This window comes from Vulpes lagopus, chromosome 1 (assembly GCF_018345385.1).
Source record: "Vulpes lagopus strain Blue_001 chromosome 1, ASM1834538v1, whole genome shotgun sequence".
NCBI classification, from domain to species: Eukaryota; Metazoa; Chordata; class Mammalia; order Carnivora; family Canidae; genus Vulpes; species Vulpes lagopus.
The window spans coordinates 153,028,332-153,055,503 of record NC_054824.1 but is presented as its reverse complement, the minus strand read 5'-3'; the positions used below and the strand labels follow the sequence as shown (position 1 = coordinate 153,055,503).

The 27,172-nt window shown below is 36.4% G+C and overlaps 1 protein-coding gene across 1 annotated transcript in view; it reads left to right on the top strand.

Annotated features, from left to right (window-relative positions):
• WDR64 (WD repeat domain 64) overlaps window positions 1–26,071 on the top strand; it is a 138,398-nt gene extending 112,327 nt beyond the window's left edge. The window contains exons 18-28 of the mRNA XM_041766668.1: window positions 832–901; window positions 2,102–2,138; window positions 2,912–3,051; window positions 4,539–4,644; window positions 9,593–9,651; window positions 12,939–13,048; window positions 15,867–16,055; window positions 17,986–18,091; window positions 20,819–20,899; window positions 21,689–21,802; window positions 25,988–26,071. Of these exons, the coding sequence (XP_041622602.1) occupies window positions 832–901; window positions 2,102–2,138; window positions 2,912–3,051; window positions 4,539–4,644; window positions 9,593–9,651; window positions 12,939–13,048; window positions 15,867–16,055; window positions 17,986–18,091; window positions 20,819–20,899; window positions 21,689–21,802; window positions 25,988–26,071 (1,096 nt within the window). The remainder of the gene's footprint in view (window positions 1–831; window positions 902–2,101; window positions 2,139–2,911; window positions 3,052–4,538; window positions 4,645–9,592; window positions 9,652–12,938; window positions 13,049–15,866; window positions 16,056–17,985; window positions 18,092–20,818; window positions 20,900–21,688; window positions 21,803–25,987) is intronic.
• The last annotated feature ends 1,101 nt before the right edge of the window (window positions 26,072–27,172 follow it).

Here is a 27,172-nt window from a genome sequence, read left to right as displayed (position 1 = left end):
CTTCACTCAGCATAATACCCTCCAGTTCCATCCATGTCAATGTAAATGGTAGGTATTTATCTGATAGCTGAGTAATATTCCATTGTATATATACCACATCTTCTTTATCCATTCATCTGTCAAAGGACATCTGGGCTCCTTCCACAGTTTGGCTATTGTGGACATTGCTGTTATGAACACTGGCATGAGGGTCTCCCATCATTTCACTATATCTATGTCTCTGGGATAAATACTTAGTAGTGCAATTGCTGGGTCGTAGAATAGATTTATTTTTAACTTCTTGAGGAAACTTCACACTGTTTTCCAGAGTGATTGACCAGCTTGTATTCACACCCTCAGTGTAAGAGGGTTCCCCTTCGGAGATTATTTTTGAAAACTTGTTCCATATCTATGCCTGTACCAGAACCTAAGCCACTTCCCAGCCCGATCTAGCAGAGCATCTCCAAGATGACCAGGCCAGAACTAGATACTATAGGGCAGAAGTTAGCCAAGCTTCCCAGGTGCCCACCTCTAGCCTGCTTCCTGCCATTTCAGTATCAGCTTCTGAAACTAAATCTAGCCTGAGTAATGGTACAGGGCAGATCTTTATTTCCCAGACCTAGGCAACAATAAATCTTAATTACTGAGGCTTTCCAAAGTATCTACCAATTCCAGACACATGAACATTTGTAACACAAGATATAAGGTGTGATTTGTTTCTTAAGTGAGTGGCTCCATATCCATAGATGATAGAAGAAGTAATCTACAGAAATTAAAACACAGAAGAGTACACTTTGGGTGTGATGGAATATCTTAACTTTCCTTCTTTGGGTTTCCTCCCTCTCCTTGTAGGAAATCAAGTCAGGATTCTGTGTGCTCTTCATCCCAATGTGATTCTAGTAAAGGTCCACAGAGTAGCAAGGTAAGCAAGAAATAGAACATCCTATTACATCCAATGTTGATTCAAAAATAGTGATTTTTCCCTCCTTTGATAGAAGGTCAAGGTCGAAAAATTCTGTGTGGTCGTGTGCATGTAAAAACTTCCTAAAAAGCAATGTCTAAACTGTGTTCATCTTTTATTTCCTATATTTTTAAGGCTTTCATATTGATACACACTCATAAATAAAATAAGTTACATAGGCTATTTTCACATTTCTGAAATAATAAAGCAATTCTAGGCAATCTTTTTTGCTAAAAAGTATTACACACATTTCACAGGAGGAAGAGACAACATACAATGTAACACACTGGTTTTCAAACTGTTTTCAGTCCCAGTTTTATAGATTTTACACATTACAACTCTGGTAGGATTTTGTTTAAAGGAAGCTTTTCACTGCAAAAATTATTTTAGGACTACTAGTATGGTGAAAAGAATAAACTTACAGCATTGTAAGTGTCAGACAGACTTGTACTTCAATCCAAGTGCTCTGTTTATTTTCTCACTAGATTTAGAGATTTCACCTAATTCCTGAGTTTTTGTTTCTTCATCAGTAAAAAGGGAATAATAAAGCCTAACTTGCTAAGCTGCTAGTAGAATGCGAGATCATGTACACCAAGAATATGGCATGTATTACACATGTAATTACTCTCATTATTATACTCTACATGAGCCACTAGCATGTTGTTACAGATACCCCCTATTTGTGAACATGACGATCTCTGCAATACATTTTTCAGAAGAATTAATTCAAAAATAGTTTTAAAATTATTGCTTTGCAGTGTAAATTTAACAGAGAACAAACTGATACTTGCCAAAGGGGAGGGAGAGGTGGGGGGAATGGACAAAAATGGGTGAAGGGAAATGGGAGGTACAGGCTTCCAGTTGTGGAATGAATAAGTCACGAGAAGAAAAGACACAACCTACAAAATACAGTCAAATGGTATTGGAATGGCGTTGCATGGTGACAGATGGGAGCTACACTTATGGTGAGCATAGCATAACGTAAAGATTTGTCTGGTTGCCATGTTATTTATCTAAAACTAATGTAACAATGTAACACTGTGTGTCAACTATACTCCAATTTTTTAAAATTAAAAACAGAAATGTAAATTCACTCATCCAGTATATCTCATTTCCTTACAATGTCATAGAAATACTTTCTCTTTTTCTCCCCTAATTCAGGGAAGCAAACAGAGCATACATGACAGTGAAATTAAAGGTCAGTACGAAATTACCTCTTTCGCTTGTAAGAATTCCTTTGCAATAGGGAGTTTTGGTTATAGAATATTCTTAGTGAATATACAATATATTCTATTTTTAAATTGATTTTATTTATTTATTTACTTTAGAGAGAGAGCACAAGTTGGGGGAGGAGCAGAGGGAGAGGAACAAGCAGACTCTGTGCTGAGCACAGAGCCCAATGTGGGGCTCAATCCCAGGACCCCAAGGTCATGACATAAGCCAAAAATCAAGAGATAAACGCTTAAGCTACTCAACCACCTAGGCACCCCACAGTATATTCTTTTTGTGACTAAATGTTGAGGTGATATAAGATTCTGTAGTCTAAGAGGAAGAATTTCCATTATGATCATGTCTTTTTAAGTGCTAATTCTAGATTTTTAAAAATCGAATGCATTACTGAGCTTCTTAGTCTTCAACCCATTTTCCTAGCATTTACTCTGGATTCATAAGCCATTTTGGATATGTAAGATTTACACGGGACGTATATTGAGTTTTGGCTGTTGTGTACAGGGCAGAGGCTTTTGTAATAGGATAAAAAATAAACTTCTTAGATTCTCCAGTGAGCCAAGATTCTATTTGTTAATTCCTTTTTGTTCTGTGCCCCAAGTGAAGTTCTCTGGGGTTGAAAAACATGTTCTAGGGAAAAGAATGTGTTGTTTTGCTATTTTCCTACCTGCTTCCTCTTTTATGTTCTATAAAATTTGGAATTCCAAGTATTGTAAACATAGTAGCTCATTAACTTTTCCTTAGGTGAGAAAACTGTTGTCACAGCAGAAAAGCAACAGCCAGTAGACGAAAAACATCCTGGAGGCACCAATCTAATTGATGCTCCGCCCCCTATCATTGTTACTGCTCATGAGGATGGACATCTTCGCTTGTGGACTATGGAGGTGATGGGGCCTATTGTTTACCTGGAGCAGCAGAGAATGAGAAAGATAAAAAGTCTTACTGAATGAATCCTAGCCTTCTAAGGTTCCAGAAAGCATCCAATTCTAGTATTTTTCAACCTTGTAGACAAATTGCTGGCTTTGCAGCCTGCTCCCTGAAAGTGCTACTCAAACTTTACAATAGACCATTTTGTAACTCAAGAGGTCAAAACCACTAAGTTAACTATTTTAAATCTTTCTTTTCTTTTCCTTTCTTTTTAAAGATTTTATTTTTAAGTAATCTTTATATCCAACATGGGGTTCAAACTTATAACCCCAAGATCAGGAGTCACATGCTCTGTGGACTGAGCTAGCCAGGTACCCCTAATCTTTCCTTTCTTTATATTGAGCTATGATTACATGCCACTAAATATTTCACTGGATATGTAAATAACATTAGAGGATATTAATGATGTACTATAGTAAAGAATATAAGAACACTCAAATATTGAATATCTATAAATTTTTATTTATCCAAAGTATTGGAAGAAGCTATTACATTGTATTCTGTGTCCCTAAACATTTTACAATGAAAAAATAACCAGAAAATTTTAAATGACATGGAGCAGAGGGTGGTGGAGTTTAAAATTGGGAAAACAGACATGATGGAAGAAAGAATCTTGAGTAGACTTGGTAACAATGAAATCATTGAAAGAGGCAAATGGGAAATCCAGGAAAGAACAACAATTTCATATGGCAGATAGTGAGACCTAAGATCACAGAACTGGATAAAACTTCCAAGTTTATCAGTAGCTCTTAGCTTATCAGTGGGGAACTCTTGGTTTGAAAATGTGAACTATTAACAACTTTCCCTGAGTGTATCTTGGTATTGGAGCAGTGTCTAAGTAAAAGAGAGAAATAGAAGAAAGATTGAATTCAAGTAAATCTCAGGAAATGAGCAGCAGACGCAAATTATTTCTTCTGAAGCATGGATGTTTATTCTCTAAGCAAGGCAGTGCCTATGATAGTCCTTCCTGGTGCTGACTTTTCCTAAGCACTAAAACAATCTGCTGAATTTGAATCTCTTACAATCTCCTTATTTTGCACCAATATTCAGCAGATATTTCTGAAAAAGCAAATGCAATAACATTACTGTTTGAAACAAGTGAAGTACACTTAAACCTGAAAAGAATGTTTGTTTAGAAGGAGAACATGCACCTGGAAAAGAGGTCTGAGGAAGTTCACAGAAGCGGTCGTGGGAAGTGCACAAACAATCCCCAAGTACAGCAATGGTCTATAATAATGAGTCTAGTTGCTCTTAATTAATAGTTGCTACATCTTTATGAATATTTAATTTCAAGGAAATAAGTCCCTACAGATAGGTTCAATTTGTTTGTATTACAAAGAAAAGAATCATGTTCCAGGAGTAGAGATAATTCTTAGAAGGAATATTTATAAAGTTGAACTCCAAAATTAGTATTTTATAGAATTTATTATAATACTCTATTCAGGGAAAACTCCTGAAAAATATGCTGCCTTTCACAAAACATTCAGCCATTTCTCTGACGTCGCTGTATACTGATTCGTGTACCAGGATACTTCTGACTGGCAATGTGGGTAAGTCACACTCAGGTAGTCAGCCACAAGTAGCGCCACAACCTACATGACATAAAGATAGATGTAGGACAATACATGACATTTATTGAGACAAAAGAATGAGAAGTATGCTTAAGCATGAGAGACTGTTATGAATAGCTTGCTGAATAAATAGAACAATGAATGAATGTCATGAGAACCTATTCCATTCCTAGCTCCTTATTTAAAGCAAGACATGCTATTTTTTCCACCTTTAAATGGGGTTACAGGAATACCTGTTCCCTCATCTTAGATATTGGGAAGAATGTAAAGTTTTTATTTTTAATCTTGAAAGAGTTATGTTGCAGTAATCTTCATTATTAAAGGGAGTAATAGCATTAATTAGAAAGGATTATTTGTTCTCACTAAGGGACTTTTATATTGATTGCCATACAATCAATATAATCATACAGTTGTCCTTTCATCTAACAGAATTCTCTTTTTTGTTTTTGGGGGTTTTTTTTTAAAGATTTTATTTATTTGAGAGAGAGAGAGGAGAGCAGATGTGAGGGGAGGGACAGTGGGAGAGGGAAAGAATGTCCCAAGCAGAATCCCTACTGAGTGCAGAGCCCTACAGGGGAGCTCAATCTCACCACCCTGAGATCAGACCTGAGCCAAAACCAAGAGCTGGGAGCTCAATTGACTGCACCATCCCAGTGCCCCTGGCCTCCCCTCACTTTTGATATCCAAGAGTGGTACGTTTGTTACAACTGATGAATCTACAGTGACACATCATTATCATCCAAAGTGCATAGTTCACACTAGGGTTCACTCTTGGAGTTGTGTATTCTATGGGTTTTGCCAAATGTCGGATGATGTACATCCACCATTGTCATACAATATAGAATAGTTTCAATAAATATCCCCTGTGTCCTGACTATTCTTCCCTTCCTCCTCCTAACTTCTGGCATACATTGATCTTTTTATTGTCTCCCCAGTTTTGCTTGTTATAGAACATCATATTGGAAATCATACAGTATCTAGCCTTTTCAGACTTCTTTCTTAGAGGTACTTATTTAAGTTTCCTCGATGTCTCTTTATGGCTTGATATCTCATTTCTTTTTAGCACTGAATAAGATGCCATTGTCTGGATGTACCACAGTTTATTTATCCATTCACCTACTGAAGGACATCTTGGTTGCTTCTAAGTTTTGGAAATAATAAATAAAGCTGCTAGAAACATCTGTGTGTGTGTGTGTGTGTGTGTGTGTGTGTGTGTGTTTCTGTGGAAAAAAGTTTTCAGTGCCTTTGGGTAAACACCAAGAGGCACATGCTGAATCATATAGTAAGAATATGTTTATTTCTGTGAGAAACTTCCAAACTGTCTTCTGAAACAGCTGTGCCACTTGGCATTCCCACCAGTAATGAATGAGAGTTCCTATTGCTCCACATCCTCATCAGCATTTGGTATTCTTGATGTGTTGGATTTGGACCATTTTAAAAGGCTTGTAATGGTATCTCCTTGTAGTTTTAACTTGCACTTCTTTAAAGACATATAATGTGGAATATCTTTTCATATACTTTTTGACATATGTATATTTTCCTGGTGAGTTATCTGTTCTGATCTTTTGCCCACTTTTAAAATCAGGTTGTTTATTTTCTTATTGTTGGCTTTTAAGATTTCTGGGTATATTTAAGGTAAGAGTACTTTATCAGATATGCCTTTCACAAATATTTTCTCCCAAGCTGTGGCTTGTCTTCCAGTTCTCTTGACAGTGTCTTTTGCAGAGCAGAACTTTCAAATTTTTTTAAAGTTTTTTTATTTATTGAGACAGAGCATGAGAGGTGGGGGAGGGGGTGGGAAGGGAAGACAGAGAGAGAGGTGGGGGGGAGAGAGAGAATCTCCAGCAGACTCCGGGGAAAGTGAGGAGACTGACGAGGGGTTTGATCCCAGGACCCTGAGAACATGACCTGAGCCAAAATGACGAGTCAGATGCTTAACTCAATGAGCCACCCAAGTGCCCCTGAAAGTTTTCAATTTTAACTAAGTCCAGTTTATCAATGGTTTTCTTCATGTATTTTGACTGTGGTATTGTATCTGAGAAGTCATTGCCAAATCTAAGGTCATTTAGAGTTTTCTTCTAGTTGTATGATTTTGCAGGTTACGCTTAGAGTTGTTTTGAGCTGGTTTGTGTGTGTGTGTGTGTGTGTGTGTGTGCACGTGTGGGAAATGTGTAAGGTTTGTATCTAAATTGGGAGTTTTTAATCATGAATTAGTGTTGAATTTTATTAACTGCTTTTCCTGCATCTATTGATGTGATCATGTGATTTTTCTTCTTTAGTTTATTGGTGTGATGAATTACATTAGTTAATTTTTAGATGTTGCCCATAGTGTATAATTCCTTTTTTTTTTTTTTTGAGAAAGAGAGAGAGAGAGAGAGAGAGAGAGCAAGTAGGGGAAGAGGTGTGGAGCAGAGGGAGAGAGAGAGAATCTCAAGCAGGCTCCATGCTCAGTGCAAAGCCCCAACTCAGGACTCGATCCCAGGATCATAACCTGATGCTTAATTGACTGAGCCACCCAGTCACCCTTATAGTGTATAATTTTTTTAATACCTCTTGGATTCAGTTTGTTAGCATTTTGTTGGGAGCTTTTGCATCTATGCTCATAAGAGCTATTGGTTTATAATTTTCATATAATAACTTGGTCTGGTCTTGGTAGTAGAGTGTTCTGGCCTCATTGTCTAAGTTAGGAAGTATTCCCTTTCTCTTCTATATTCTGAAAGAATTTGTAGAGAATTGTTAAGATTTCTTCCTTAAATATGTGCTGAAATCATCATTAAACCCATTTTGACCTAATGGTTTCTGTTTAAGATGATTTGGATTAATTTGCTCTTTTTTACCTAGTCTTAACCTGGAAGTTTAGATTATAGACCTTTCTTTTTTTCTAACATGTGCATATAAATTGCCTGTAAGCAGTGCTTCTGCTGCTTCCCTCAAATTTTAATGTCATATTTTCATTTTTATTCAGTTCAAAATATTTAGAGATTTCTCTTGAGATTTTTTCCTATGATCTATTACTTAGAAGTATGTTGCTTCATCTCTACTTATTCTGGGATTTACCTTCTTTCTTTCTCTTACTGATTTCCAATTCATCCCATTGTAGTTTGAGGGCCCTCACTGTATGATTTCTATTATTTCAAATTTGTTAAGGTATAGGCAACGCTAAACTGCTGAGCCACCCAGGCTGCCCTGATGTTAGGCATGTAATGTTAAGGATCATTTTCTTCTTGGAGAATTAACCTCTTTATTGTGATGCAATGCCCCTAGTCATCCCTAATAATTTCTCTTACTCTGAAGTCTTCTCTGTTTGAAGCATAGCTGGTCTTACTTTCTTTTGGATAACATTAACATGGTAAATCTTTCTCAATCCCTTTGCTTTTAATCTATACGTGTCCTGACATATAAAGTGGATTTCTTGTAGGCAACATATAATTGGGTATTGTTTTTTAATTCATTCTGACGATGTCAATCTAAGTGGTTTTACTTAGATTGTTGACATAAAGTGATTATTGATATAGTTCGATTAATGCCTACCATATTTCTTACTATTTTCTGTTACCCTTGTTCTTAGTTTTGTCTTTCACTTTTTCTGCCTTTGTGGTTTTAAGTGAACATTTTATATCATCCCACTTTCTCTTAGCATATCTTTTCTTAGCATATCAATTATACATCTTTTTAAAAATTTTTGAGTGTTTTCTCTAGAGTTTGAAATATACATTTACAACTAATTCATGTCAACTTTCAAACACTACACCACCTCAGTGATACTACAAGTACCTTATTATAACAAAGTATTCCTAATTTCTCCCTCCCATCCCTTGTGTCATAGCTGTCATTCATTTCAAATATCCATAAGTTACAATAATCAAATATATTATTGCTATTATTGCTTCAGATAAACTGTTGTTAATTTTTACTTTATCTTCACTTATTCTTTTTATTATGCTCTTCCTCTCTTTATATAAATCTGAATTTCTTACCTATATAATTTTCTTTCTCTTTTAATAACTTCTTCTGATATTTCTCTTTTTAAAAAGATTTTATTTATTTGAGATAACACATGTGTAAGAAAGAGAGAGAGCTAGCATGCACATGATTCGGGGGTGCAGACGGAGAGGGAGAGGCAGACTCCCCACTGAGCAGGAGCTTTATATGGGGCTCAATGCAGGACTCAAACTAGGACCCTGGGATCTTGGCCTGAGCCAAAGGCAGACTCTTAACCAACTGAGGCACCCAGGCACCCCAAGAACTTCTTTTAATATTTATTGAAAGGCAGGTCTACTAGCAACAAATTCTCTCAAGTTTTGTTTGGGAAAGTCTGTATTTCTCCTTCATTTTCAAAAGACACTTTAACAAGGTACAGAATTCTAGGTGGATGGTTTTTCTCTCAACACTTAAATGTTTCATTCCACCGTCTTCTTGCTTGCACAGTTTCTGAGAAGTTAGATGTAATTCTTGTGTTGTTCCTTTACAGATAAGGTAATTTTTCCCTCTGGTTTCTTTCAAGATTGTTTTTTTTTCTTTCTGCATTTTGAATATGCCTAGATATAGTCCCTTTTGCATTTTTAAATCTAGCTTTGTAACTATCATTTGGAATGTAGGATGATTATTTCTGTAGCGGTTTGGAGTCCATTTGTTAGTGATGTTTTCATTTCTATTTATGTTTCATCTACCCTGACATCTAGAAGAACTTTGACTTTGAGTATCCATGGCAACAATAAGTCATGATGAAGTTGCTATGTATACTCAACAAAACAGAATTCTTATATATAAAAATTTATATGAATTTTTTCTTTCATTTCTGGTTTTTCAGATTCTATTTTATTTACTGTTAAAAGTGCCTAAGTCAAATTAATTTGGTGGTCTGGGTAGTATCTGCTTGGACAATAGGATATCTAACTAAAGATTCCAATGCTTGCATTTTATACAGAAGGACATGTTATCCTTTTCAGTATCAGTTCCTTCCTAGATCCACCTCACGATGAAAAGGTAAGAACTTTAGTTTTAGTTTAATTCGTGAACCAGCATGTATTAATTGATCATTTCTCTGTGCTAGAAATAGAATAAGACAAGACTCCCTACTCTGGAGTCATATATGATACTATTGAATCTTAAGAGTACTCTTATCTCAGGGCACTAAGAAATGTATAGAATTGTTGAATCATTAATTTGCACACATGAAACCAGTATAACATTACATGTTAATTATATTTGAAATAAAAAAAAAAAGGAGAAACAAGCTATATGCCAAATAACAATGGTTTACTGGTGAACAGAGAGGATGAGTGAGGGAGTGAGGGAGCCAGCCACTGGGCTGCTTTATAACGTCGTTCATGTTTCCACATATTTGAGAGAATCTATGTAGAAACCCAGAGCTTCAAAGAGTTCACACATCATCTAGTCCTCCAAGTTTAGATAGCTTCTATATCTTCACAAAAGGAAATTCTATAACTTTTCTTTACAAGTCTAATCTAGTGCCCAGTCACTATGTATAAGTCAAGGGGATAAAAAGTACAGCCTAGGGAATATAGTCAACAACACTGTAATAACTTTGTGTTGTGACAGATGGTAGCTATGCTTATCATGGTGAGCATTGTGTAATGTATGGAGTTGTTAAATCAGTATATGGTACACTTGAAACTAACATAACATGGTATGTCAAATATACTTCAATTAAAAAGAAACTCCTTCTTACAACTAGTCTAAATCCTCCTTGTAATTCAAACATACTTTATGCTCTTTTTAGTGTTAATGCAATGTAAATGTCACCAATTTTATTCATAACCATTTAAACATGCACTTTTTGCATGAATGTGGATATACAAATATAGCTACATATATTATAAAGACTCAACACTAATTAAGGGTTGCAGCAAGGAAGCACTATTTTACCCTAGGTTTATTTCCTTTTAAATTCATATTTCAAATCCAAAAGGCAAATAAGTAGTAATTTTTTTGCTTTTGGATCATAGGTAGTAACATATGTTTACATAGATTAGGATTGGATTCCTCACAGAGTGTCACAGAATGGTTATTGCTTCAAACACTATTTCATTTGATCCACAGAATTTTCTGTTTCCAAGAACCAGTTAGAGTTTTATAATGCTCAGATGTTTAGTTTTAGTATGATTATCTCCACTTTGTCAAAGGAAAATCAGAGACTGGCTTGCCTAGGATCATGCAAACAGTTAGTGACTCAGCTTGGGCTAGAACAGGCTTCTTATCCCCAAACACAGCACTCCTATATAGAACCGTCACTGTCATCAAATAGAAAACAACGTTCAAACTCACGAGGCACAAAGTTTCACTTTGTGAACAGCTATAAGTGGCCTATAATCAAGGCATGTTGTGAGAGGAATAAAAGCAAATAACATACTTGAAACATTTAGAGGTAGAAAGTTATGTTTTCTCTGAATTGTGATAATTATCATATTCTATTACTAATTTTAAGACATAGAAATATGACCCAAAGCCTAGTTTTGTAAGTGGAGTTTCCAAAAACTGGCAAACAAGACATTTACATTTAGAGAAAACCTTAAAAACAAAATTATAAAATAATATTAAATTAGACTTATAGCATTTTTACCAATTTAAAAGCAAAGACTTTAATAAACTTATTTGAAGTTCTTCCATATTCAATCTCATTTCAACCTTTTTTGTATTTGGACAATTTATATTTCTGCTTTGTACATGGCTGCCTATTTATAAATATACAACAGAATCTGATTATAAGATGCCTATTTTTACACTGACACATACCATGAATTAAACCAGGTTTAGTTATAGATTATAACTACAATGAAAACCTATTAAGTCAGTCTATACATCAGATGCTAATCTCGGTTGTCTGTTTGTTTGTTTTTTTGCAACATTACCATTAAAAAATGCTCCATATAGTATAGGTATTCTAAGAGATAGGATAGTCAAAACATGTCCATGGAAAGAGAAATCATACATGTGATAGTATACCCATGACTACAAGGAAAAAAGTCTTAGAGCAATGTTTTTCTAAATATAGGCTATAACCATCTTGTGGGTTATAAAATCAGTTTAGTGAGTGGTGACCATATTTTCATTGAAAAAAAGCAAATGGAGTGGAATGAAATGCAATAGAATAGAATAGGCAATACCAGTGTGCATTGCATAGAGTAAAGTTAAGTATCCTTTTGTGAAGGATACTGAAACTTGTTCAGGATGCATGTGTAGGTATTACATCTGTTTATTGGATCATGAAGTAAAGTGTATTTCTTACTATAGATATGGCCCATGATAGGGAAACCCCTGCCTTAGAGAATCCCATCCCAAGGCAGAGAAAGAACCCTTGGATAATATTCTTGACTAGCTATGAGACAATAAGAAATAGGAGAATGCAGATTTCACCCTGGTTTTCTAAGAACTAGAGGGAACGGAATCAGAAGGCCAACAAATTTAGGAGGAATTGTGTCTGACCTTTTTTAGAGTCTAAATGAATAGAAGACTCATAGGATAACTCCCAAGCTGCCAGAATTCTAGCCACACAAATGCTCTAGGTAGATGACCCAGAAAGACATAGTGCTTGGTCGGTGTTAATCAGAGATGGAGAGTGAACATGCTCTAAGGGAATGTTGCTGCAGAGTCAGCTCCCCAGTGGACAACTCTAGTTCATTATACAGGACAACTCTAGTTCCTGTTTAAGGGCTGGAAACTTGAAAATAAAGCACATCTTGAAAGAACATACCAATCAAGCATCCTGATGCCTTTCAAAGAGAATGAGCTAGGCAGGTTCCTTTTGTCAGTTCCTTGTGGCATATAGTTATCATATATAACCCCACTACCATCACTGCCACCACAAGAGAAAAAGAGAACAAAATACCCAGGGCTATCTCTAGATAAAATTTGAAAACCAGAAGGTTTTCCCAGCCTCTTTTTTGGTCCTCACCTTTCATTTCTGCTTCCTCCTGCTCCTGATTCCACTCTGCCTTGACCTCCCCTATAGCCCTTCCCTTTTCTTTCATCTGCTCATCTTGTAATCCTCATTGTTAATCCTCACTTAAATAAGAAATTGATAAAGACATAAGATCTTTCCTCTCCAAAGGATGTGTGCAGATTAGCAAACACCTAAAAATGAAGTTTGGGTACCTGAGCAGAGGTCACAGGGAGAGGGACTTCATCTTGCGCAGATGTCCAAACCATTCACTCATAAGCTTGGCTCATTGATTGTTAATGGTTTTGCTCAAGATTGGATTTTGATCAGCATATACTTATTCCACGGGGTACACTTTCTTGTTGCTTTCTAGAAACTGAAGCAACTGCTTGCCTGGCGTGCTCATTCTTTAGAAATTATTCAAGTAATCTATATAGAAGACAAACAAGTGGTGCTTACTGCCTCCATTGACGGCTCAGTAAGGTATGGACCTTCATATTGTGAATTTAGGGTTTTGAGCATGAGAAGTAAAATTTTTAAGTTAAGTTTGTTTATGTACCCTAAATACACTCTTGATTGGGTAATTAAAATAGATACATAAACAAACAAAAGGTAGCACACACAAAGAATTTGAAAAGATGGCCACTGGTTTGGAATTCTTTTCCTTGCCCAAGGACATGAGATGCCCTGCTCATCCATGTTAGAAGTATAACAAATACTTTAATAGAAGTGGTTTTTTTTGTGGACTCATTTCAAAAAATTAAGCAAGATGATTATCTCAGAGAGATAGACCCAAACCCAAGGAAGGCCACAGGAGACACAAGATCAGAAGTCACAAAGTCATAGCAAAGTGCAACTTAATGCACAAAGAAAAGTGAAGGCAAGGTAATGTTTTCATGGACAATGTGATTGATTTTGCAAAGCCTACTTATTTTAATTGCTTGGATAATGCTAAGAATACAAAATGCTGAATGCATATGTATACAAAAAGTATGAAAATGTCATGACATTCTTTGAGACAAATTGCTGCATGTTCAAATGTCTCAAAATCATGATAATGAATAATCCTCCTGGGAGAATAAAGTCATGTAAGATTGAGAGAGGCAAAGAGACTTCAAAGTGTATGGTAAGTTTAAACATAGTGAATTTAAAAAAGGAAGGAATATTTCACGTTGCATAAAAGATCTTGTGTGAGCCTGAGGCTGGTTTGGATTTTCACTTTGAAAGAAACAGCCCCCAAATTTTAAGTGAAGGACTAACATAATCTGATTTACATTTTAAAAAAATAACATGTAGGGAGTGGATATCAGAGCATCAAAGAGAAAACTGTTTGAAGTCTGTGCTGAATGCAGTGGCCTGGACTAGGGCAGTGGTAACTGTGCTGGAAGTAAATAGTTTGGACCTGAGAACTATCTAGGAGGTAAGATCCAGGAGACGTAAACTGAAAGGGGAGATTATCGATAGATGGCAAGAATACCTCCCGGCATATACAACTCAGTGAACATTTGTACCATTTAGTAAGAGAGGAGACACTAAAAGAGGAAAATATTTTGAGTGTGGAGGGGTGAAGGTAAACTTTTAGAAATGTTGAGTTAAAGGTGAGTCCATGGACGTGAGGACCTCACCGGGGTGAAATAGAGCTCTTCCTCCACCAGAAAGGGAATCTGTTGTTTTATTCATAGGAATAATTAAGGACATGGCATTTCATTATTATAGATGTTTTTCATGACTCTGTCCCTTGGGTCTCTGTTCTAGCTTATTTTCAGCTACCTATTAGCAGAAGTGCTAATTGGGCATGGTAGCACACACACACACACACACACACACACACAAACATCATATGTGCACACACTTCTGTTGTTATGAGCATTCTCTGCTCAGACTAGTTGCCCTTGGCATGGAGAAATTACTTTCTCCATGATTCCTCCAAGGGAAGATCTCCCTAGTTACACAGTTCAGAAAAAGTATTTCTATAAATAGCTATCTCAGATACAGTTCTCTTTATAACTAAGCTCTGTCCTTTTGCAAACACTAGCTTCCACTTTCTAAAGGAATAGGCAATTTTAACACTCTAAATCCTTCTTGTCAGAAAGATTATGATTTTATAATAGGAAAAACTGTAATAAAGGCTTAGCTCTTGGACAGAGGATCAAAGGGGTGAAGATCCATATCTGTGGCCCAGTAAATCAGGCTGAGAGGTAGGAAGAATCATCTGGGGGAATTCCACTAAACAAAGAGAGCAGACAGTGCTTCAGTCCTGTCCTAGAAGAGAGTTGAGAGTTGTCCTGAAGATAGTCCTGACCCTCTAATTTCCATGCTGGAAGGGCTAGTCCATTTCACTTTGGTAAAGACTCTGGCAAAGCCACAGCATTTATGCAGTGTTGGGGAAGTCAACTATGTAAGGATGTAAAGTGCTCATGCTACATTCTTAGGAGGCTGTCAGATGCAAGGAGTGCTAGGTGAATACCTCTGCTCTGCCTTCTCCTCAACACCTGCCCCCTTGACATAGGAAACCACTTGGACTTTATGCAATTAACTCTTTAGTTCATTTAGCTCATCCTCCTTATGGGTCATGATGACTGCTTCCATCATTTGCTATTCTGAGGTTGAAATCAAGACATAAAAGAAAAATCTTCCACATACTGTTTTATCTTTCCTTGATACCCAGGGCACATACTCCTGCTAACGACATTCTGTAGTACTTTATAGCAGGTAGGTTACTTAGAGGAATCTCCTGCAGTGAACCGATGGAGAAATAATGTGTACAGATAAAGAGCTGCTTCTTCTGGCACCCTCTTTCAGATCTCAGTGACAAAAAATTAGTATGGTGTTTCAATAATAAGAGGAGTTATGGATGGAGGTTGAGATGATGTTGGTAATAGGAAAAGCATCCATAGGAAACACCTCCCACACATTCTACTGATGCTGATACAGAAGTAGGCAGCTGAAATGTAACCCATTCAAAGGCCTAATTCAGCTAATATACTGTCTGTCAACATGGGTTCTGATCACCTTGAATGAGCAGGGCTATTTGGGGAAATAGCTGTTCTTTGTTTCCTGATTTGAGTGAATAGGTATTAGAAGTACAGATTCAAGTCAATACTCCCCAATATTGTTGTAGATTAGAATTCTAAATGATTAACTAATAAAACATGACAATGCTCTGATTAGTCTCATGTATTTAATAGAAAGGGTCCTAGAATCAAGCTTCAAATCTCTCTTGGACCAGTGAAAATCCATATAAATGGTCTTATAAACAGAATAACTTCCGCTGAATTCCACTTTCTTTGCCTCTCCTCAGGCTCTGGCATGCCTTCAGTGGTCATTACTGTGGATATTTTGGACAGCGAAGACTGCTTGAACTATCACAAATAAGTGATTTCATTCTGCCATGTGATGTTAATGAATATCCTGTAGAAATAAAAGAAGAAAACAAGTTCACAGAGAAGAAGCAAAAATACGAATATCCTTTGGTATTTGACCGGCAAAAGTAAGACCTTTGGTATTTTTTGTTTTGTTTTGTTTTTTAGATGAGCAGACAAGAATTAAACCTTCAGGATACTGTGACACTGTGCTGGATGTGGAGAATTCCAAAGTGAAAAGTCCAGGGCTTTTCAATAAGGTTGCAGTCCAGTGGAAGGGAGAAACATGTAAACAAAAAGCTACAATTCTGTATATGAGTACTTCTAAGAAAATTTAATTCTGAAGATAATCATAGAAAAGCAAATGGGATGTAACCAAACAAAGAAGACCAAAGAGATAATTTTGGTCTTCTTTATTTAGTTAAATCCTATTTAAGTAAAAGCACTAAATTATGAAACTGTATGATACATCAAATTTTTCAAGACTTGGAGCCCAGTGAGCAAGTAGGGAAGACATGGTAGGAAATAGAGCAAGAAAAGTTTATAGAGGCCAAATCACAATGAACTTTTGTTATGGGCTAGCATAAGGATTTTAAACTTTACAGAAACCATACTGATAGAATACACAAGAGGAAAAAAAAGGTCTGAAGAAAAGGATAGTGAGTTTGGTTTTGGACAGATTTAAGTCTAGATGCTTGTGGGACACCCAAGTGGAGATCTTTAATAAGCATTGAAATAAGCCTGTCTGAATGTTGAAAAGAAAACCACAAGCAAATGGTATGATGGCAGTCAAGGGAAGAGAGAGTTGTTAAGTAAAATGGTAGCAAGGACACATTTGCAGAAGGTAGCAGTGAAGTCACATAGGACAGAAGAAAAGTAAACCTTGGATTTGTCATTGTTTTAGGGGATGACCCTGGAGAGGGTAATTTCAATGGAGTGATGGGTTAAAATTACAGGATGGTGCTTGAGAAATAAATAGGAGACATGAGGTGACAATCATATAGATTACTTTGTAAGGAAGTCAGATAGCTCTATGGTTGGATAAGAGTTTTATTCATGGGTTCGCTTGTGCCTCAGGGACACCTGAGTGTTGCTTAAAAGCTTAGAGGAAGAGAACAGCTCCCAGTAGGGAATGGAGTGTTGGCAGAAGGTGTTTTGTGCTTTTGTAATGTTCAGTCCTGTTTTTGATGTGGTTAGATCTTTGTCATAATGGAAGAGATAAGTGCTTCTTTGAGATGAACATGAGCAAAGCCTGGTGGATAACCTCAGGGGACCAGACCAACCTGGACTGGCAACATGGAGCAGATCAGCACTGGGAGAACTGACTAGAAGAGCCCAAAGTGGGAAGAATCAGAGGGAATTGTCTAAAATGAAGTATTTTAGGGAAATCCTAAGTGAGTCAAAGCTGGAGAGACTCAGTGCCATCATCTAGTCCAACAGCTGGTAGGACTAGGAATTGAAACTAAGAGTCACAAGTCACACAGAATTTGGATTAAGACAGGAGCAAGTTGAGAAAAATCAACAAGCATTCCAGGTGATAGCCAAAACTCCATGGAGGTGCTCAAGGCTTGCCTTGGCTAGCCAGCAAGAGCACTGGAGAAGTCTTGCCCAAATGTGGGAGGTGGTGTGGTAGAGCCAAGACTCATCAAGATGTGCTAAAGTTCACCAAGCAAAGTTGATTGATCTCCCTTGGGTAATTGCTGAGCTTTGACCATCCATCTATCTTAGTACTCACAATAGTATATTCTAATTTGGTAATATGCATCCCCTTCACTAACTCTGTGAGTACTTTGAGGATTAAGAATATGTTTTGTACATCTTTATACAGCCAAGTTGTTAGCTTAATGCTTCACACACAGTAGACACTCAAAAGGTATTCCAGTGAACAGATAGAGAATGATTACTAAGTGCAGAGATAGCATCATTAGGACTGGTGCCATGGGAGCCAGAGAATTGGGGACCCAAAGAAAGAAGGACATAATAGATATTTGTTTCATAGGCAGAGAATAAAAGATGTGGGTATACACTGAACAGCTTTCCTTGTATCTTTTTATGCAGATGGAAAAAAATGAGCTCAATGTCTTTGCTTTTCAAACGTACACCTCCCAAGGCCTTTGAAGTGGATCATGACTTTAAGTTTTTCAAGTCTCTTTCTTCTCCCAAGGTAGCCTTAAAACAAATGAACAAAAACAAACAAACAAATGAAAGAAAACACTTTGCTTTGTTTTCCTGAATTTAGATCTCTCCAGTGTATTAGTTTTTCACTGCTGCTATTACAAATTACTACGCACTTGGTGGCTTAAAAGATACAAATTAATTATCTGACAGTATTTTTATATGTCAAAAGTCTGCTGAGCTAAAACTAAGGTGTTGCCAGAGCTCTGTTCGTTTTCTGGAGGCTCTAGGGGAGAATCTCAATGCTTTAGTCTGTGGCCTTCTTCCTTCATCTTCGAACCCAGAAATGTGACTTCTCCCTGATGGTTTTCCTATGGTCACAGGTCTCTGACCGAGTAGGAAATGCTCTCTGCTTTTAAGGATGTCTCTCAATAGATTGGGCCCACTTGGATGAACCATCTCAAAGGTCCTGACCTTAATCACATCTGCAAAATTCCTTTTGCCCAGTGAGGCAGTGTGGTCAGCGATTGGGGGTGGAGGAAATAGGGTGTGGACATCTTTAGTTGCCATGATTCTACCTATCACAGACACATGTCAGTGCAGAATTAGGAGAGAAATGGGTGCTGCTATTCATTCTATTTCTAAAATTCCTAAAGAGTGGATATAGCAGGAGTTGATTTCAAGATCTTCCACATAGTAAACCAAACTTAAGCTTTCTAAACATATCTCCCAATATTAATCTACCATTGCCCCACCCTCTACAAATCGGGCTAGTCCTTGTTTCCTGAGCATTACTGTCTTGTGCCCTGACACTTTGCCTGAGCCATCCTTGCCACATCTATGTCTGTCATGTCCATCCTACCTTTGTAATTGACAAAGTATTAGTATCTAGAATACAAAAGAATGCCTTAAAAATCAGTAAGAGAGCCAGTCCAATTTAAAAAATGGTCAAATACTTGAATAGATCTATCACAAAAGGAAAAAAAAGTTTGCCATAAGGATACAATGAAACGCTCAACCTCATTAGTAAATGTGGAAATTCACATCAATAACATGATGAGATATGGTTTTACATCCAGCAGATTGCCAAATATCAGAAAGTCTGACAATATCAAGGGTGAGTATGGATTTAGCACAATCAGAAACTAGTCTGCTGGTGGAAGTAGTGTAAATTAATAGAGCCACTTTGGAAAACAATATGGCATTAATGAGTAAAGTTGAAAATAGGTATAGTCTACTAGAGATATACCCTGGGGAAACTCATAAACAGGCTCAGGAGGAGGTACGAGAATGCTCAGAGCAGTATCGTTTGTAGTAACAAAAACCTGAAAGCAGCCTAAGTGCTTATGAACAGTATCATCAGTACATAATTACAGCGTATCTATAGATTGGAATACTATGGAGCAGTGAACATAAATGGACCAACGTAACACTCACCTGTATGGACAATAGTTTGACACATGCTACTGAATGAAAAAGTTTTGCTTAAGAGTATATAGGTAATCATTTCATTTATATAAAAGTCGAAAAGAGGCAAAACTAAATAAAATATTGTTTGGGTAAAAATCATTTAAGTTAAAACTACATAAATAAAAGCAAGAGTATTAAAAGCACAAAATTAAAGACAGTCATTACATTTAAGTGCGCATGAAATGTACTGAGAACTTCAAAGTTGACAGTATTGTTTCAATTCATAAAACAAAGCAGTGAGTCCATGGATGTCTATTATGCCATTATTGTTTTACAGTACCAACTTCATATTTGATAAATACTTAATATTTTCTAAATGAAACAATTTTTATAAGCCCTACCTTTCTGTCCAGATGGAACCCAGCTGCTCCCACGGGGAGAGGCCAGGCAGGAGAAGGACAGGATGTGAAGTGTGACACACTTAGGTTTAAACTTAGATAAATTGTTTTATCCCTTTCTTCATTAGATAGCCCTCAAAGTGTTGCTTTGAGAATTGAGAAAAATGTATACCAGTTACATCACAGATACTCGATAAATGTTAATTCCACATTCCCCAACAACCCCAGTCTCTCCCTGCTTTGTGTCTTATAGCGTAGTTCATTTACCATGTTCTCCAGCGAAAATTGGAGTATTTGTATACGTACATTTACTTCCCACCCACCACTAAGTCCTGAGCTCTTTATGGCCAAAGACATGTGCATAGCATGTAACAGATACTTAATTTTGTTGAACAGGATTCAAATAGCATGACCTAAAATTAAGATTGGTGTATACTTTTAATATTCTCTTCCAATTTGAAGATAAGAAATAATCTTTTAAAGTAAATTAACTGAAGCATTAAATAAATTTTGGGAAATCTTTAGCAAAGTTCTAAAGCTCTTGAAATGATTAAATGCCCCAAGGATTGCCTTCTCCTTAATACACTTTTTTCTTTTCAACTAGTTGGTAAAATAATAAAACTTTAATGCTAAAGTTGAGTTAAAACACCTTTTTCTTAGGAATCTCTGATTTTTACCAGAATCTTGTTTTGCCCATTTCTTTTCTTTTTCAACTGTATAAAATGTATTCATTCACTTATTTTTGACATATCATAATCAGTAATAGTAATACAATGATACTAAGTGTTACATTAAGAAGCACCACACTACATGTGTTATTTTATTGGACCCTCATAAATAGTCAATGAGGGGAAAACTTGCCCCAGATCATCCAGCTAATAAGCAGCAGAGTCAGGTTTTAAACCCAAAAATTTTGCCACTGATGAAATGTGCCCTTTGCTTTAAAGTTTCACTCTTATTTTTTGCAGATTCGACGATGTGCCTTAGAAGGATTCATGACGGAAAACAGAGAGGCAGGGATTGTATTTGGTTCCCTTCCTATATATAGGGTGAGTTGGAGGTTTCTGGGACTAGAATAGCTAAAAAACAATAGGGAATCTGACATTTCCCTCCTGACCCTGGGCTACCAAACAAGATTGAAGACAATATGTCACCCAGCCAAATGCTGCTGCTATGAGCATGCTGTGTCAGACTCCAAAGAAGTCTCTAGTTCTAGGCCTCGATCACTTGTCTGTGCCATTCCACATTAAACACCACCACAGAAAATTATTTCAGACTCTATCCTGGCTTTTCATCACCTACAAGATAAAATCCAAACACTTTTAGGCTGATGTACAAACCTTTCATAATCTGGCCTCTGCCTGAACTGTCTGATCTCGTTTTCTACCACATTCCTCCATGTACCCTACACTCCAGCTATGCTAAATTACTTGGCATTTTTTAAGCATCATCGCTCTTCCTTCTTCAGTGACTTTGCCCGTGTTCTCCTCCTTACTCATCCTTCCAGTCTCCATTCCAGATAATCTCTGCTAAATTAAAGAACTAATTAAACCCAGAATAATTAACTGAAGATGAAGTATTTCAATTTAATTTTAACTCATTATTTCTTAAAATGTTCTTTCTCCTTCCCGAGAACATGTTCATTATAACAGGATCAAACACTTAAGCTGCAGATGATGTTAAGGACGAAGTGTCAAGAAGAAATAGTGGGCATCTGGAAAGGAGGGTATATTTTAAAGCAGTTGGAGCTTTTATTTCCCTATTCTCCACCCCTGAATTCACATTACAAAGTAATTGCCTTTAGTATGACCTACTAACTCTTTACTTATGGCTTCTAGGTACCAAGCCCTACCAGCCTAAGATTCCTTCCATTCATTGGTTTAGAAGCACAAAAGGAATCTGCAGATGGCATTGTAGGAAAAAAGAAAGGAAGTCATGTTCAACATGAAAAAGTTAGTACTTAAAATTTGATTGTATCCTATTTCTGTCTGGATTGTTAATTATTTCTTTGTTCCCAGAATCATTCTGGGCCTGAAATTATCTCAGTTCATACTCTTGTCATGAATATTCCAGGATGCTTGCATTTTAGCTCAGTAAGATGGAAATCATGAATTTGCTGAATGGAGAGAAAAATCAAATAGGACCTCTGAACCTGACAAATGAAACTTTTCCAGAGCTAATTTAATACTTAGATTTACTGCCTAGTTTTAAAAGGTAGGCAATGTGATATAATATCTGTAAAGGCTGTGTAACCATTCTTGTACCTACAAGATGAAGCCATGATATTAGTAAGTTTCTGGCTCACCAGACAAGAAGTATTCTCATGTATTAATAGGAGTAGCTAACATGCAATGCTTTAGAGTTTACATTGCATTTTTATAAATGATCCCCTTCATTTTCACAGTAATTACTCAAAAAAGTGGGAGGAAAGTGGAGCCTAACCAGAATGTAAGTGACTTGCCAAAGATCACATAAGAATTAAGTGATAAGCTGAGGTTGACTCTGACTCCAAATGTCATGCTCATCTTATCAAACTGTCCAGCCTAGAAAATTCAAATGCTGTCCCTCATCTACTAGTTCTAGGAAGCTTGTATGGGCCTAACTTGACCTGTGGCCATTCATTCCATCATTAAAATAGATCAGACCTTAAGGGGGAGATGTATTAACATATGGTACATTTAATATGCCTCTATCCTATGAAGTCAGACTGAAAGCAGAGAGGAGCTGGTTCTTATTGCCTCTGCCTAATGGGTAACAGACAACAATCACAACCACCACCACCAACAAAACACTACTTTATTTAATTATATAGAAAACTTGACCATCATTCTGTCCTCATGCACATCATGAGAATATAAATGATTTCTACTAGTCCCCAACTCTAAGAATTTTTGGCAAAAGAAGGGTTTTCATAAGATAATATAATTTATTTTAATTGTTTTAAGTAATGGATGAAACACAGTGGTATAAATAATCCAAAACTAAAAAGTAGTCAAAACAGTGTTTTGGGTCCTATAATTCACATATTTTATGCCTGCATTTGCACTCTTATTTGTTTTGCCTCATCTGATATTAAATATACTTTACATTCTCTAAATACAAACTAAGTGACAGAAAAAAAAAATAGCCACTTATGTCTTAAATGCCAGGGGGAAGAAAAAGATTTTAATTAAAAATTAGTCATGGTTAATGTACATAATGAACAATTTACATTTAGATAATCAGAAATTGCACTATGATTAGTTTTATCAAAGATCATGAAATATGATAAATTATTTGTCCAAATGGAGAGGGATTTTCAATATATCTGTTGCTTTTAATATATGCTTTATTTTGTCTTTAACACTCTGAGAGATCATTATCCAAGAAGGGCAAAGGGAGTAGATGTCTCTATTTGCTTACAGAAAGGGGACCACAAAACCATAATTTAAAATACTCCTTCTGGGATCCCTGGGTGGCGCAGCGGTTTAGCGCCTGCCTTTGGCCCGGGGCGCGATCCTGGAGACCCGGGATCAAATCCCACGTCGGGCTCCCGGTGCATGGAGCCTGCTTCTCCCTCTGCCTATGTCTCTGCCTCTCTCTCTCTCACTGTGTGCCTATCATAAATAAATAAAATAAAATAAATTAAAAAAATAATAAAAAATTAAAAAAATAAAAAAATAAAAAATAAAATACTCCTTCTGGTTTAACGAAGAAAAGGTTAAGTGTGGTCAGGTGCTAAAATCTGTTTCCAAAATAAAATTAGGTCCTTTTCAAAAAATTGTGCACCTAGCAATATGACAATAAAATCTGGGAACTGTTATAATGAACCATTATGTTGATTGTCTGCAATTTTAGGAACCCATACAGCCTAATTGGGAAAACAGTGGATGAAGTCAAATCAATAAATACTCATCAAATGCCTATTTTCATAAAAAGTACTTCCAAGAAGCTGAGCATAAATTTACCTCAGAAAGTTTAATATTCAAATTCCAATTTTTGAAATAAATTTACCTACTATGTGCCTTGTACTGTGCTAGACATCAAGAAGCCTTTCATAGATCAAAGAGCTCCTGGTATAGAGAAAATTCTTTGAGCATAGTCCAAAAACAAGTATCTTCATCTCTTTGACTTATTATTTTTAATTAACAGAAATGCTGATTCCAACTATTAATGTCATTAAGTGGTTTCTAAATCTCTAGAAATAAACAAGTACAAAATATTAACCATAGTACAGGAAAACATACTTCAGAACATAAGTTTATACAGCTGAACAGCACAGGTTTGAACTGGGAGGATCTACTTAAATGCAGATTTTTTTCAATAGATACATACTGTACCGTATTTTCTCTTCCTGATGATTTTCTTAATAACATTTTCCTTTCTCTAACTTATTTTATTGCAACAATATGGTATATGTGCTTTTAAACTATGCAGGTTATCAGTAAGGCTTCCAGTCAACAGTAGGCTGTGGGTAGTGAAGTGTAGGGGAGTTAAAAGCTATGCATGGATTTCCTACTGTGGGGGGCGGGGTATTGCTCAAGGGTCAAATGTAGTTCCTTTTTAGTTTAAATGTGGGAAGAGAGTGGGAGAATATGAACTTTGTGACATGTTCCATTTACAAAATTGTGGAAACATACCCAATAATAGAAAAATGATTAAGTAAAAGATAGTAATACATGATAGCATACTCTGTAGTTTTTCAAAGAATAACAAAAACTCACACAATTTTATTTTAGGTGAAAGAGGATATAAACTACATCTGAGTGATATTGCTAGTGATCATGGCTAACATTTGTTTTTAGAGTACATACTGAACGTTCGATATATACTCTTTCAATGAATCCTCATAACATTGAGGTAGCTAGGATTATCATCCTCACTTTATATTTAAGAACACTGAAGCAACGAGGATAAGTAATTTAAGATCCTCAAAGAAGTAAATAATAGAGCTGGGATCTAAACCCAGCAGGTCGACTTCAGAGCCTGGACACTTAACTACATGCAATGTGATTCAGAGGTAAGTAAGCTGCTGAGCCTCCCCTGGTCGCAGTAACCGGATGAGAGTCTGCAAATAATGAACACTGACCGATTCACCCTTCCCACCACTCTCTTATTCCCTTGCTCTAGTTTATTTTTCTTCATAGCTTCTGTCACTACCTGACATTACAATCTAGAAAAGTTTATTTATTTGTAATGATTCATCTCAATAGAGCATATGATCCACGAAGGCAGGCACTATGACTTATTCTCTGCTAGACTCCAGCATTCAGAACAGACTGACACATAAGTCATACCAAAAAAAAAAAAAAAATTGCTGAATAAAGAGAACAAAGAAGGAAGGGAGAAAGCAAGAGAAAGCGAAGGAAAATAAGGATAGAAAATTAAAGAAACATGAGTGCAGCTTGGGAAACTGCAGGTTGGTTTGCAACTGCAACTTTGGTGTGGGGAACTGCTTCCCACCTTGTAATTCAAAAGGGAAGGAGTAGTTGGGTTCCCTGTAAATGTTCAAGCCTAACAGAACTTTAAGTGGTTGAATTTTGACCTTGGGGCTCACTCTGTATTTTGCCTTTACCTAAAACTCTCCCGTTTTGTCTTTCTTCTTCCTCATAATAAGCCATAATATCAAATTGATGTGTATTGTAAATATTAGCTGAATATTACTGAAAAAAATAGATACTTCTTATTTTGAATTTTTAAACCAAAGAAATTTAACTTTTTATATGTATGTGTTCCAAAAATACCCAATTCAAAACTAATTTACATTTTTAATTTGTGGGATCATTACTTGATTTTATTTTCCTGTAAGTCAATGGACTCTGATGATACTAACATACAATATTTCTATGCCTTACAACAGTCTAGCAAGCTTCTATAATTTGCTTTGTTTTAAACAAACCTTTATAGATGGGGCAGTTGAGTCTCAGTATGGTTAACTGCCCAGTCAAGTAGTTAGTCTAAAGCTTCTGCTCTTCCATCACACCCTTCTGGAACTCCACATTTTTATCCTGAGGCACACAGGATAGTTAAATAAATAACGATACTTCCTTACTAGGAGGATTAAAATCTCTAAAAAAATTAGTGGCGCTACTTGACTCTGAAAAATTGTATTTATCATATAATGCCAGCTACTAACTGACATGTCTTTTATTTCACAGATGCCACAGAGGAGAAGTCTGAAAAGAAATTTGGTCCCACAAATAAATCTGGCTTCTTCCTTCTTCCCATCCATCTCCAAGTGAAGAGAGAAAAATCAGAAGTGGCTGCTGGGGCCTGACCTGTATATAAAATGGCAAGATCTGAATGGCACTCCAGTCTTAATTTCAGGATGAAAGTGAGGGTCCCCCAGACACTGTCACCATATCCATATCCTCAGGCCATCCTTTCAATGGAGAAGTTTGCTCAAGGAGCTCAGGTGGATTCAACTCTAAACAAGCAAGCAACAAGCAGCCAAGTGTACAACTTCTTTCATACATGGAAATTGATTTAGGGAACAGGCAATATTTCTTGCTTACTGTCAGCAAAATGACACATAAGGAAACAAAGAAAATCAATAGCATTTAGTAGATTTAAAATAATATGGTTACCAATGGTCAACTTTTTGCCTCCCCTCCTTGTTCACCCTAATTCATAACCAATACTATTATCTGAGTATTCAGTAAGAGGCAAATTACTTGTGTCATGCTATGTGTTATGCAAAGAAAATTATTAAAAAGAAAAACGTGACAAGCAAGCCTCTAGCTCTTTGTCTTCCCCATTTAAGGAAATGTCATATGGAAGAAACTTTTTCTTTGATAAAGTTAGATGTTATTTATATTTCATCTAGAAATGACTCCAAATTTAAAAAAAAAACTGAATGTTCATCTTTTACTAATTCTCTCATTGATTGATTCCAGTGATTTGGTGAAAAGGTTAATTTTACCAATGGATATTCATGTATTTTTACACTTTTTTTGTGTTTGTATGAAAGCATCTAAATTTGATCAACAATAAATGAGATTTTTAAAAAGATGTACTTATTTATTTGAGAGAAGGAGAGATAGAGTGAAAGAGAGAGTTTGCCACTCAGAGAGGGGCAGAAGGAGAGAATCCTCAGGCCGACTCTCCGCTGAGCTCCAAGCCAGGGGCAGGGCTTGATTTCACAACCCTGAGATCAAGACCTGAGCAAAACTAAGAGTCAGACGGTTAACCGACTGAGTCACCAGGTGCCCCAATAAATGAGATTTTACATAAGTCAAAGGCATGAGGATAGTATCAAAATTGAAGCTTGCAGATTTGCTAACCCAAGGCTCTTTGGGAAATGATTCAAAGCTCTGAGTAATAAAAGTATTCCCATGTCAAGG